Source organism: Heteronotia binoei, chromosome 17, assembly GCF_032191835.1.
Source record: "Heteronotia binoei isolate CCM8104 ecotype False Entrance Well chromosome 17, APGP_CSIRO_Hbin_v1, whole genome shotgun sequence".
In the NCBI taxonomy this organism is placed as follows: domain Eukaryota; kingdom Metazoa; phylum Chordata; class Lepidosauria; order Squamata; family Gekkonidae; genus Heteronotia; species Heteronotia binoei.
The window spans coordinates 32822260-32836032 of NC_083239.1; the positions used below are offsets into that span (position 1 = coordinate 32822260).

The 13773-nt window shown below is 44.7% G+C and overlaps 1 protein-coding gene across 1 annotated transcript; it reads right to left on the reverse strand.

The window, feature by feature from the left end:
- Positions 1 to 523: 523 nt before the first annotated feature.
- On the reverse strand, positions 524 to 12973 carry LOC132586488 (membrane-spanning 4-domains subfamily A member 15-like). Its single transcript, XM_060258583.1, has 7 exons — positions 12819 to 12973; positions 11497 to 11655; positions 9679 to 9804; positions 8812 to 8868; positions 4172 to 4306; positions 3333 to 3452; positions 524 to 2699 (listed from the first exon to the last, which is right to left on the reverse strand). The coding sequence occupies exons 2-7, from the start codon at positions 11605 to 11607 to the stop codon at positions 2619 to 2621; spliced, it is 630 nt and encodes a 209-aa protein (XP_060114566.1). The 5' UTR covers positions 11608 to 11655; positions 12819 to 12973; the 3' UTR covers positions 524 to 2618.
- Positions 12974 to 13773: the final 800 nt, after the last annotated feature.

A 13773-nucleotide genomic window follows, 5' to 3' on the forward strand; every position in this document is an offset into this window, starting at 1 on the left:
CTAAATGAGGTTAGCCGTCGTCAAGGTAGTCCAGGGTGTCTCCTCCGAGGCAGGCTCTAGCAAACCACCGCTGAAGGTCTTGAAAACCCAACGGGGGGTCCTCCTAAATGCAAAAAAGGCCCATCCCAATCCAAATACAATCTCATGACTCTTACTATCTCTGTTCCAAGGGAGAATTATCCATCTTCCATCAGTGGGTGAAGACTTTTATGTCTTGTTTGGCATTCTGTTAATGATCCCTTCCTAAACCATGTTCTAATTGCCGGTTGAATATTTTGTACTCATTGTAACCAATGTTCCCTCTAAGCTGCACAGTCTTGTGAGTAAAAATTCTACTTTGTAAGCTACTGGAATTAAAGTTGTGAGTTACTGCATAAATTAGTTTGCTCTGGGGCCATTCTTCCTGAGCGAAGACAAAAATGTGTGAGCTGGAGACTAAAAATCCGTGAGCTAGCTCGTGCTAACCGAGCTTAGAGGGAACACTTGACTGTTAACTGTTTTTTAATTGCTTGAATGAGGTGTGTGGTCTTGGGAGCAGAGCAATTGGGATTGTCTGAACGAGTCCTTTTCTCAAGTGTTTTAAATTGTTAGCCACTTTAGTGACCCTTGTAAAGGCAGAAAGCCAGGATATAAATTTTGGAAATAATTTTTTTTAAAAAAAAATCTGAAATCACATAACTAAACCATAACATAAAATCTTGGTCCCCAGTCAAGTTAAAACATATTTACCTTCCCCCATCCCCTCCATGTTTCTGTCCTGCTTTTGAACTCTTCCCCAAAATTGCAGTCCACTACCATGTCCATTCACCAAGTTTTGGTGGCTTCACATGAAAATCAGGCCCGTATATAATTCTGAGCCAACCCACAAAGAGGGCATTGTCTCTCTCCAATTACTCTCTCTAGCCAAGAATCCAGCATCTCCATGTGTAGTAATGTTTTCATGTTGAACCTACCCTCATATTGAAATACTACAAACCTACTTGGTCCTTCATTTTGCAATTTGTTTTAAATGTGTGCGCTTTGGTTTTAGGCCACTGAAGAAGGCTCTTAGAGTCTATTACACACACATTACACTGTGAATATTATCAAGAAGATTCAAATACTTATCCCATTACTCTCCAGATTTAAGCCATTACAATATTATATTGACTTCATCCCTGAAACCCTCTGGAGATACCCATTAGAAGACAGTCAGAAATTTGTATTGTATACGGTAGCCAAATTTTGTGCAGTAGCTTTCAGCAAGTGTAACTAAGAAAACGCTAAAAGCTGAAAAAGGAATCAGAGGGGTTTTTTAAAATTCCTTTGTATGTGTGATTCTACTTTTTATGTATCAGTTTTAAAAACTGTCTCTTTGTGCGTTTTTATCCTTGCTGGTCTTTTTGACCATAATAAACTTACTCAATTGATTAAATTAAAAAAATAATCAGCCAGTTTGCTGGTTTATTTACAATATATGGCAATAATAATAATAATAAAGTTGATCAACGACTCCTCTGCCAGGAAAATCATGCTGTGCGACTAGCCCTTTTTCAAAGAGGAGTACGAAGAAAGGAAGGGAAAGGAAAGGAAAGCCTGGAAACAGGAAACCACAGTAAGCAGTGAATTGTTCCTTTCTTCCTTATATTCATAGCTGGGATTGATTGGTACTATTCAAGACCTGTAGGTCAGTGTCGAGGTATGAATCTATCTTAACCCAGGATGACAGCTATACTTTGACAGATGGTGATCTAGCCGTCAAGCTAGGTCACAGTGACCTTATCAGCAGGCTGGTTTGAGCCGGCTGAGAACAGGTGAAGCAACCTGCTGTGTCAGCATGACACTGCACAGCCTGGATTGGCTGACTGAACTATAAGTAAGCTGTGTGTGCAACACACGGCTCTCTCTTCGAGAGTTAGCTGTCTGGCGGAGCATTTTGTCTGTGTGAATAATATATTGGACTGCACTAGTGAGCACTTATTGTATCTTCTGTAAATACACTACTTTGGCACTAGTTGCAGGTGTCTGGCTGATTTCTTTCCTGGAGCTCAGTGTCGGGCACGTCACGAAGCTCACTCTGCTAACTACCGCACCGATAGTCAGAGGGTCAGAGAAAGAAAAAAGGGAATGGAAGCTGAAAACCAAAATAAACAGCAAAGAAAGGCTAATTTTAAAATTTATAAAAACCAAATCCAGCCAGTTTGCTGGTTTATTTACAACACAAAAAAAGATAAAGGTGCAAGCAGCAATAATTTCTGACTCTGGGGTGACGTTGCATCATGATATTTTCATGGCAGACTTTTTATGGGGTGGTTTGCCATTGCCTTCCCCAGTCATCTACACTTTCCCCCCAGCAATCTGGGTACTCATTTTACCGACCTTGGAAGGATGGAAGGCTGAGTCAACCTTGAGCCAGCTACCCGAACCCAGCTTCTGCTAGGATCAAACTCAGGTCATGAGCAGAGCTTGGACTGCAGTACTGCAGCTTACCACTCTGTGCCATGTGGCTCCTATTTACAACATACAGCAATAATAATAATAATAAAAAGTTGATCAGTGAATCCTCCACCAGGAAAGTCATGTTGTGGGATCAGCTCTTTATCAAAGTAGTTGTGATTCCAGATGAAGGCAGTGGACATTCACAGCACCTCGTACCCCTTGACTGGTGCCAGGACAGCAGGAGGTGTTCCCTGTTCTGTGTTCTGAAAAACCACTATAGTCTGCAAGAAAGAAGAGAGACCCCACTCAACACAGCAGATGAAGCCAGGCTTACAGCTACTCAGCTCTTCAGACCTTGCTATTATGCTATGTACAGCAGGGGTCCCCAACATGGTGTCCTTGTCCACCAAAACCTTTCTTGGTGCCTGTCAAGTGATTTAGAAAGAGGGCAGTGCTGGGTGGGGCTTTTGCCCAGCTGGGCTTTTGGTTGACTACTGGAGATCTGATTGGTTGCGCAGATTCCAAAAACATTGCATCAGCAGCAGTTGCCACCACAGCTCAAGGACTTTCACTGGGCAACTGAAGGAAGACTCAGATCTCATGCCTCAGATTCACACTTTGATGGCTCTGAACAACAGCATGACCAGATTACGGATCAGAACTGCTCATTTACAAAGGAAATGAATGCTGTGAACTGGCTATGCTGCTGAGGCATTGGCAGGTCAGGATCTCTGGCTACACACCTGCCTTGCTCCAAAATGGATCCTCAGGTGGGGTATGCTGGATCTGGATCCCACCTCTGAGTAGAATATTATTTTGATCACCATGTCCCCAGGGACAGAGCAATCACCCTTCCCGGAGACCAAACTCCTGCTTCCATCGCATAAATCTGACTTCTCCATCTAGGCAACTACCTTTTCACTGTAGGCACTCCGGCACAAACTGGCACAACCAAAGGCAGCACTGACGATGGTGATAAGGAACTCTAGGACGTTGAACATCACGAGAACTCTAGCCATGTAGATTAATTCATTCTACCAGAAAAACACAATGACCTCTTTGTTGCGTGCTATGTATACAAACACCACAGTCGCAATACATGGGATAAGCTCCAGTGCATGATATGGATGCTGCACCCACTCCCAACTGGGAAGAGCTCCATTCGTAAGAGCTCTAGGGAAACATGGCGGGTCCCATGGGCAGTCTTAGTGTCTATGCCCCTACCTAGCCCACTTTCATTACTTTTGTTCCAGGTCTACCCATTGACATCAATAGAGAATTGGAGGCCAAGTCTACCCATTGGCTGCAACGCAAAATCAGAAGCTAGGTCTACTCTTTGACTCCAATGTGGAATTAGATGCCCGGTCTACCCATTGGGTGGCACGTGGTACAGGAGACCAGGTCTACCCATTGGCCACAATGCCCAAAAGCTCAACAGGAAGTTAAATACATGAACTGCCTTATACTGAATCAGACCATCAAGGTTAGTCTTGTCTACTCAGACTGGCAGCAGCTCTCCAGGGTAGCAGGTGGAGGTCTTTCACATTGCCTCCTGCCTGGCTGGTTGTAACTGGGGATGCCGGGGATTGAACTTGGGACTTCCTGTATGCCAAGTAGGTGCTCTACCATTGAGCTACATAACTCATGATGTGAATGATGAGACCATAAAGAGTCTTCTGCCTTCAGAGGCAAAATTCGAAAAGAAGTAAAATGCTCCCATTCTGTTTCCTTTCTTCAGAAGAGGTAGACTCACGCTATGGCAAGCTGTGTATCCATTTCCATTGCACTTAACGTAGTATGGTGTGAGCACTAATGAAATGGAGAATGCCGCAATCGCAATGCCAGCTGTCAGGGCACTCACAATATTCATTCCCAGCATGCCTTTCACCTGGGGGGAGAAAGTAAGCCATGAATTTGATAAGGCCCCACGTCCAACCTTGGAATCTCTGATATCTTCAACCTCCACAAATGGCAGTTCCACTTCAGCCTCTCTCTGCTTGGTTGTCCTTGCCCCTTACAGCAACCCCCTGGCATGAACAAGGCAGATTTGGAACCATGGCTGGCCCTCTCAGAAGCAGAAATCCTTGAAAAACAGGGGATGGAACAAACTCCAAGCTCTGAATCAAAGGAGAACAGGATCAGTGCAAGAAACTCCACATACATTCAGGAGTTTTAAGTGGAGATATCTAAGGTTTGCCTCCTCCTTCCTAGAACATAATGTTGTTGCTTTAAAAAATTGCTATGCTACATAACCAAAACATCCCTTTCATTAAAGTGCGCCATTGAGTCACAACCGACTCAGGGCAACCCCATGAGGCTTCATCTCACAAGGTTTTCAAGGCACAAGATGACCCCAGGTGGTTTGCCATTGCCTTCCTGGTCTTTGTTGGTGGTCTCCCATCCAAGAACAGACTCTGCTTAGCTTCCAGGGTCTGAGGAGGTTGGCCTAGTCTGGGCTATTAGGGCTGCTACTGTCATTTCTATACAGCAGCAAAACTTTCCTAAAGATCTCAGCCAGTTTTGTTACTGAATGCATAATTTGTTTTTATTTTTCCATTGGTATTGATGAGATGCAGATTTCAGTGTGTAACCTTTTTGGGCCAGGGGGTATTTTCCATCCAATTTGGATGAGATTTTCAACGGATGTACCTCTCACCTGGAGGATTATTCGCATAACATTTCAAGTGGATAGTAGAAAAGGTCCCAATGTTTTTAGGCAGTGAAAGTTAAATCACATTTCCGGCTCTAATGCCTTCATTTTTCATTGATATGAAGTTTGAAGAATTCATACCCTTTTCACAAAGGTTCACTGCTGCCAAATTGCAGAGCTGTAGGGAAATCTCTCTTTTAGAAGCCAAATAAGTATCAGAAGAAGAAGAGATTGGATTTATATCCCGCTCTCCACTCCGAAGTGTCTCAGAGCGGCTCACAATCTCCTTTACCTTCCTCCTTCACAACAGACACCCTGTGAGGTGGGTGGGTCTGAGAGGGCTTTCATAGCAGCTGCCCTTTCAAGGACAACCTCTGCCAGAGCTATGGCTGACCCAAGGCCATTCCAGCAGGTGCAAGTGAAGGCGTGGGGAATCAAACCCAATTCTCCCAGATAAGAGTCCACACACTTAACCACTACACCAAACCAGTTCCAGTTCTGACCTTTGCTTTATCTGAGAGTATAAATGTTTGCCCTCATAATTATGTTAATTGAACAAGCTGTGTTCAGTGCTAAAGTGTTCATTTTCATTTTTAGATTCACAGCCCTTCCTTTTTATAATGCTGGAACATTCTTAGGGATATTCCTGAAGTCTTGCAAGTTGTGTTAGCTGAAAGCCACTGTCCCTTAGAATTTCATTTACACTGGAAGGAAATACTGCTAAGCTCCAGAACATGTGGCAATATATACAGCTGGGCAGGAGAAACCCAGCCCCCAAGAAGCAGAAACCAGGGCTGGATTAAACCCTGTGGAGGCCCCGAGGCTGTCAAAATCTTGGGTGCCCCCTTGCAAATTATCTCAGAGTAGAGGACCTGCCCTGCTGCAACCTGCAGGCACCTTCTCAAAAGCCCCTTTGCTATAGGGGGAGGGGAAGGAGCCAATTTCTTTCTTAATCTATCCCAGATCATAAAGGTGTTGACCAAAATGCTGTTAGCTGCTAGTGATAAAGATCTTTTTTGGGAGGGAAGACCATATAGTTCCTCTGAGAGGAATGGGAGCAAAATAAGTCCCTTCAATTTGAACCCGCCCTTCATTAGAAAGAGGATTGTATAGTTGTATTAATTGTGCTAAAACAGAAGCCCAATAATAAAATTTCAAGTGTGGGACTTGAAGGCCGTCTTGTCTCCTTGGTTTACAAAGCGTTTGAAATGCTATCCTAGCTTTTCGTCCTTCCCGAATAAATTGATTTAAAAAGCTTTGCCACATATGTAAAGATTGATCTGGAATTGAAAAAGGTATAGTTCTAAAAAAACCCAAGAATTTTGGTAAAACAAAGCTCTTAATTATAGAAAGCCTTTCTTGCCAAGACAAGATTCTTTTATTCCAATTGCCCATTTGTACTTGTAGTTCCCTGTATAGCTGACCAAGGTTATAATCAATTATAGTGGAAAGGTTCCCCTATAGCAAGTGTCCTAATTTATCATTGGTTTCCCCCAGGTAATAATCTTTTCGATTTCAATATATGGATGAACTCAGGCATGGATTTTTATAAATCGTGGTCCCATCAGGAAAAGTTATTGATAAAACAGGAAATGGTTCAAAAATTAAAACAAAAATCAACGTGGTTCCAATATTTACAATTAAGAGAGGCTATGGTATCATATTCCAAACAGTCTAAGGTCTGTAGAAACCTCACAGAATTTGAAAATCTATTATCGAAGCCTCCACAAACTTCTAATGGTCTTCTTTCAAAGATATATAAATTAATACTAAATTCTCAGTTTTCTAAACCTCCATCATATATACAAAGATGGGCTAAAGAGACCCCGGAAACCTTGTCAGAGGACGATTGGAATACTATTTGGAATTCTCCTTCATACAAATCTCCTATACACTCTATTCGAGTGCAGTATTATAAATTAATAGCAAACTGGTATCTGTGCCCCTTAAAACTTTCTAAAATCAAATCGAAGGTAAGTCCTTTATGTTGGAAACATTGTGGACAGATAGGTTCTCTTTTACATCTTTGGTGGACATTTCCCAAAATAAAGTTATTTTGGGTGCAAGTGTTAAAAGCCATATATACAATAACTACATTTAAGCCTCCAGAATCATTCCAATTTTGTCTATTTGATATATGGAAAGATATCAGTATATCAAAGCAAACTAAGTTGCTCATTTCTAAATTGGTAGCGGCAGCCCATTTAGTTGTTGCATCATGCTGGAAAAATTCTAGAGGTCCAACAACAGAAAAGTGGCAAGGGAAAATATGGGAAATCTATTTAATGGATAAAATAGTTCAAAATCCATTTTTTGTTGCATCGGTCCTCCCTTTAGATAAGAAGTCTTTTGAGGAAGTGTGGAATCCTGTCATAGATTATCTGAGTGAAAATAAATTTTTGCCTAGAAATAATGAATATAGAGTGTGGTTTATGTTGTAAGGTGCAATTTTCCTTCTGTTTTGATTAATCTATATTATTGAAATTTTGTAAGATGTGCTCATATTGAGTTATGATGTTCCCTGATAAGTTAGGTTCTATGTTTGTAATAAGATTTTACTGTTTGTAGATTTTCTTTTTAGTTTTTGGATTATGTCTCTTCTCTTTTGTAAATGTAATGCAAAAAAAAACTTTTAATAATTTTTTTTTAAAAATGAAAAATATCAAAAGCCCCTTGACAAAGCTGTGGGGGAGAAGTAGAGAGAAGCAACTTTGGCAGCGATGCCAGCAGCAGCTGCAACAGGCAAGACAGACGAAGAGTGACTCAGTTGCTGGCTGTGCGTGCAAGCTGGGTGGGCTGCAAGCTGTGGGGGGAGCAGGCCTGGGGCCCCTAAAAGTGTGGGGGCCCATAGGCCAGTGCCTAGTTGGCCTAATTGTTAATCTGGCCCTGGCAGAAACTCTTCTGTGATTGTGCCCTTTTTTGGACCCTTCATTAGAATATGCATCCTCATTGGCAGATCCAGGGCTTTTTTTGAACAGGGACGCAGTTTCGGGTGGCTTAGCATCAGGGGGTGTGGCCTATATGCAAATGAGTTCCTGCTGGGCCTTTTCTACAAAAAAGACCTGTGTGAAACAATGGTTATGCCAGGGTGTGTGGCCTAATATGCAAATGAGTTCCTGCTGGGCTTTTTCTACCAAAAAAGCTCTGGGCAGATCCTAGGATCCTCTGATAGTGCCTCCTGATTGGCCAGTTTGAATTATACAGCCAATCAAGGTGCAGATCTTTGGATCCTCTCAATCTATTGTGTTGTCCCTCAAGCTCAGGATGCAATACCTAACATGTCCAGGCATGCCTTCATGTACATAACAGAAACATTACTCCTGTGCAGGGCTCTTTTTTTTGAGCAGGAACATGCAGGAACACAGTTCCGGCTGACTTGGTGTCAGGGGGTGTGGCCTAATATGCTAATGAATTCTTGCTGGGCTTTTTCTGCAAAAAGCCCTATGTTAAACAATGGTGACATCAAGGGATGTGGCCTAATATGCAAATGAGTTCCTGCTGGGAGTTTTCTACCAAAAAACCCCTGCTCCTGTGGGTGTATTTCCTCTTGGAACCAATGAAAACAAAAATTAAAATTGATTTGTTTCTTTGTTTAAAATATTAACACCCTGCCTTCAAGAGAGTCCTAGGTCAGAACACTGAAATGTGTCCTAAAACACAGTATCCCAGAATTGGTTTCTTCTATTTGCCTACCAGTTTATGATAGTTGATCCCATTATTCAAGTCCTAAACTGGTTACTTACCAGTGGTACCTCAGGTTTCTTTGCAACCACCACAGACAGAGATCCAGAAATGATATACTGCGGAAGAGAGAAAAATTGCTCAGAAGGAATAAAAAGTTCTGAGCTTCTTGTATCCCTGCTCCTGTTCCTCCCACCCCACTAGATCAGATATATCTAAGACTGGAAACCATTGTATCCTGTGGCAGAGGACCCAGGGCCCAAATAATGGAGCTGTGTCCAGTCTCTGAATTCCAAAGATTCATCAAACCATGTAGGTTATCTAAATTAAGTTCTCATGATCAATCCCAGGACATAACCGGGGGAAAAAAGGACATTGTGCATTTCTGGAAGTTCTACCTTGAGGATAAGTTCTGAAAAGTGATGATTTATTGTGCCATAAAAATTCCCTCACCCCAATCTGCCTGTTAATTGCAATTCTCTCTCTCTCTCTTAGTCCCTGGGAAAGATTGTTCAGTTATGCAGAAAGTTCTATGCCAAGTTCATCCTCTCCTGCCTAAGGATAGAATATGGAGATGCCCTCCCAAAAAAAAACCCCTACTCTCCTAGGATATCTTGAGATGTCCTTGTGCTTGGGGAATGTTGAGATTTGATGCAAACAAAGAAAACCCACCACATATTGAACTCAGTCCAGAATTCCTTTCTATGGAAAGTGAAGCTCTCATATCTTTAAGGGTTCTAGTTCCTTTGTATGTGAAAATGTGTAGTAAAATCTCATCAGGGCAACTGATCCACTACTAGCTGTACTTTAATAGCTAAGCCTGAAGCAGCCATTGGGCTAAATTTAGGATGCCTGGACTTTCCAACTTGTGGGCACTTGGGGGAAAGCTGTGAGGTCTGCTCCTTCCAAACCTGATGTGAAAAAATTACCGGGATTCCAGTCCAGTACGGAGTTCTGATATGTGCAATAGCCTCTTCGTATGAATGACCCGTTTCTGTCATGAGTATCACAAGCCCAAAAAGTATTTCCATGATGCCGATGCCAATTTGTGTGATCTGCCAAGACAGTCAAATAGCATGTTAGTATTATCTTACGTTCTACAGCCAAGTCAAGACAAGGGCCTCCATTTTCTGTCATGTAAGGTGGACAGGTATGCTGGACTCTCATATGTGAGGCGTGCCCAAGGACTGACAGTAATACACAGGTTGGAAGCCGATTGTTTCCAGGCGGTGGGAAGAGAGGGTGTTCCCATGGGAAGGGGGTCCAAGTTTGCAAATGAATCATCTTTCTTGGGTGGAATTCTAGCAGGAGCTCCTTTGCATATTAGGCCACACACACCTGATGTAGCCAATCCTCTGAGAGCTTACAAAATAGAGCCTTGTAAGCTCTCGGAAGATTGGCTACATCGGGGGGGTGGCCTAATATGCAAAGGAGCTCCTGCTAGAATTCCATTTTCTGCATTGTGATCCTGCTTTTCCTCCAAGGAGATCAGGGAAGCAGAGATGGTCTCCTTTCTTTCCACCACCATTTTGACTTCACAAACAACCCCATCCAGTAGATCCAGGTAAATAGCCATGTTGGTATGAAACAATGTAACAAAGTAAGAGTCCAATAGCACCTTTAAGACCAACAAAGTTTCACTCATCATAAAACACTGATGGTCTTAAAGGTGCTATTGAACTCTAATTCTGTTCAGTAGGTCAGGCTTAGATGGTGGGACTGGCCCAAAGTCACCCAGTGAGGTTCATGGAGGTGGGGATTTAGAACAGGGTCGACCGGGCCCTACTGTGACATTTTTTACCACCATTGCTATGGTTCACAAGTCAGTATATTAATCTCTCACATAGTCATTTCTGTTAAAAGGCAACCAATGAATGGAGACTTATAAACTCAGCGGCAGTGATGGTTTGAAGGTGCCTTTGAGTCATCAATGAAAGAACCAAACAGAGGTGATTTCTCATTTCCTCCCTCTGTATAGCTACCCTAGACTTCCTTGTTGGCCTGCCATCCAAGTACTTACATGTGCCGACCCTGCTTAACTTTTGATATAAATGGAGCTAGCCTGAGCCATTCAGACCAGAGTAACACAATAGGCTGGTCCAACAAGGTCTCAATGTTTTAAACACAGAAATCCGCCACAGTGTTGTGGGTTGAATATAATTGAGAAGGCAACATCTGTAGCAGATGCAGGGACTTCAACTCATCCCCATTGCTCAGATCTTCTTGCAGGGGCAGGGCCATGGCTCGGTGGGAGAGCATCTTAGACTTGCTAGCCTTTAGGTGGTGGCTGGAGATGTCCTGGGACAAGATGCATCCAAATGGAACACAGCATTTAGAATACCACTTAGTCTAGGGCTTATGGAGTCCCAAGTTCAAACCTTCACTTGACCTGGGCCAATAATTTTTTTTCTCAGCCTATGAAAATAAAAAGAAAAGAACCGTGGAAAAAATGCTGAGCTAGTGGAGGAAGGGGGAGATTAAAACGTTACGTGATTCAATGTAATTTCATTTCATTTGATGTAACTGTCAGAGATAGGTACAGAACTCATGCAGGGATGCAACATGCAGCTTTCTCAGACAACAGGTAATTCTGCTGACTGAGCGTTTACATCACGGGCAATTATATAACTCCCTAACACCCAAAGCATCCTGCCCACAATGGAGGCTGATGGGAAAGAGGCAGGAACAGAGACATCATGCATACAGAGACATAACATGCTCAGGCTTTCCCCATGCTCCTTACTTACCCCCAGGGCCATTGGTTCACCTCTATACAAATTCTTTAGTGGCTGTGACACAGAAGGCTGTGCCATGATCTTTGAGATGGATTTCATCGTTGCTGGGTCATTAAGGTCCATAGCGGCTAGTGAGAAGGTTATGGTGGGAATTAGGATCTCGAACAGATGCTTGGATTCAGAAGAGGTGGAGGAGAGGGAGAAATGGAGGGGAGAGAAATGAAAGCAAATATTCAAGCTAGATCCACTTCTTGTATTGGGGTCATCACAGCTCTAGGAGATGGACCAGGGTGACCTCTGGTCCCTGGGCTATCAGGCAGGTGAGAAGGGAGTCTGTACTGTACCCCCCCAACAGCTGTACCCCCCCATGTCTGAAACACTCCCTGCTGGTCAGTGAAGTCCATGGCATCTAGATGATGTTGTGAGAAGAAGGATCCAGACTTTCTCCTACTGATGAATAGAGTAGAAGGACCACCGCCTCGGTTGTATAATTCAAGGGCAATACTTGTCTGTGATCAATTTCTGAGTTGCTTTGCTGCATGAGGAAGTCACAGCTGTCTCCCTCTGCTACCTTAAAAATGGCACAGCTATCTCCTTCTGCTTTCTGAGAAATCCGGGTGGCGCCAGGTTCCTCAAAAGGTGGATCCTCTCTTGCGCCACCCAAATGCCTTCCAGCTTGAACTAGTTTTCAGCAGCATGCAAAAATATCAGAGATTGGACATGTGAAGCAGAGAGAAGACTCTGCCTTGTGCGCAGACCCTTTCTGCCCCCTGTGGTAGGTTGCCAACCTCCAGGTGTGGTCTGGAGTTCTCCTGGAATTACAACTGATCTCCAGACAACAGAGATGAGTGAGGTTGTGGCATCTTGGAAGGTTGGACTCCATGGTATTGTATCTCTGCTGAGTAGGGTTGCTAACCTCCAGATGATGGCTAGAGATCTCCTGGGATTACAACTGATCTCCAGGTGACAGAGATCTGTTCAGCTGGAGGAAATGGCCATTTTTGGAAGGTAGACCAAACGCCATTATACCCTACTGAAGCCCTTCCCAACCCCCGTCCTCAGGCTCCACCCCAAATCTCCAGATTTTTCTCCAATCCGGAGCAGGCAGCCCTACCGTCGAGCTCCCTCCCACCTCCCAACTCTGCCCTTCCAGGGCTCCGCCCCCAAATCCCCAGGGTTTTCCCAACTCGGAGTCCGCGACCACCTGGGGACCAAGGAGCGAAAGTAGCTTAGACGGGTCACGGGTTCGATCCGTCAGGGCTCTTCTGATGTTCTTATTAAGGGTCAAAAATCCAGGTATGGGAAGAACAGCCCCCCACCCCACCCGGACTCACCCACCTCCGCAGGCGGCTTCTTCGGGCTACAGCAGATCCCGGGCGAAAAGCCTCCTCCTCTTTAAAAGGTTGTTGTGTTCCCCCGGAAGATCCTAGCGGGGCGAGCAGAGCCCTCCGCGGGCAACCAGGCGCCGGGCTCTTCGTCTCGTCGAGCTCCGCCAGAGCGGGAAGCTGGAGGCGCCGTTTCCCCACCCAGCGCCGCTCCAGGGCGCAGTCGTCGGAGGTAATCTGGGCGTCGCTCCAGTCCAGACGCCCCGGATTAGGGAGGGAGCAGAGGCGGTGGTATAAGGAGGTTGGCCCCCGCAGCATCCCACGTGGATGTGGCTGGATGCTGAGCATGTGAACGTATAGGAAGGAACACATCACATGAAGCTGCCTTCTACTGAATCAGACCCTCGGTCCATTGACTACTCCAGGGGTGGCCAACGGTAGCTCTCCGGATGTTTTTGCCTACAACTCCCATCAGCCCCAACCAGCTACCGTTGGCCACCCCTGGTCTACTCAGACTGGCAGTGGCTCTCCAAGGTCTTCCAGGCCTATTTGCCTGGACGCTTTTTAGTTGGAGCTGCCTGGGATTGAACCTGGGACCTTCTACTCTACCACTGAGCCACCGTCCCTCCCCTAAAGGAGCTCGGTCAAAGGCCACCAAATTCACTTGTCACTTTCACCCACTCCCGGGAAGGGACGCGTCAGGGGACGGAAGGCACACACACACACACCCGGAGGGCATCAGAAACCCAGTCGGACTAACCGCCCAGCGCTGTGGGGCCTGAAACCGCTGAGCCCCCACTGGTTGCTTTGATGCGCACCTGACCACCTGCCTGGGGCTTTGGGGTGAGGAACGAAGACGTGGGGAAAGGGGCGGGGCTGAGAAGGGGGAGCGGGTTTGCAAAGGAAGGCTGGATTCCGATAACCTGCTTTGTGGTCGCTGCAGCTGCTGTCAAAGCGTTCCAGT

What these genes read in the sequence shown, in the direction of transcription:
- LOC132586488 (XM_060258583.1), bottom strand. Translation starts at nt 11,607, where the DNA reads ATGGACCTTAATGACCCAGCAACGATGAAATCCATCTCAAAGATCATG. An exon ending in GATACACAGCTTGCCATAGC is followed by an intron (nt 3,453 to 4,171) that starts GTGAGTCTACCT and finishes TTTTTCTGGTAG; the next exon opens with AATGAATTAATCTACATGGC. An exon ending in GGAGTGCCTACAGTGAAAAG is followed by an intron (nt 2,700 to 3,332) that starts GTAGTTGCCTAG and finishes TCTTTCTTGCAG; the next exon opens with ACTATAGTGGTTTTTCAGAA.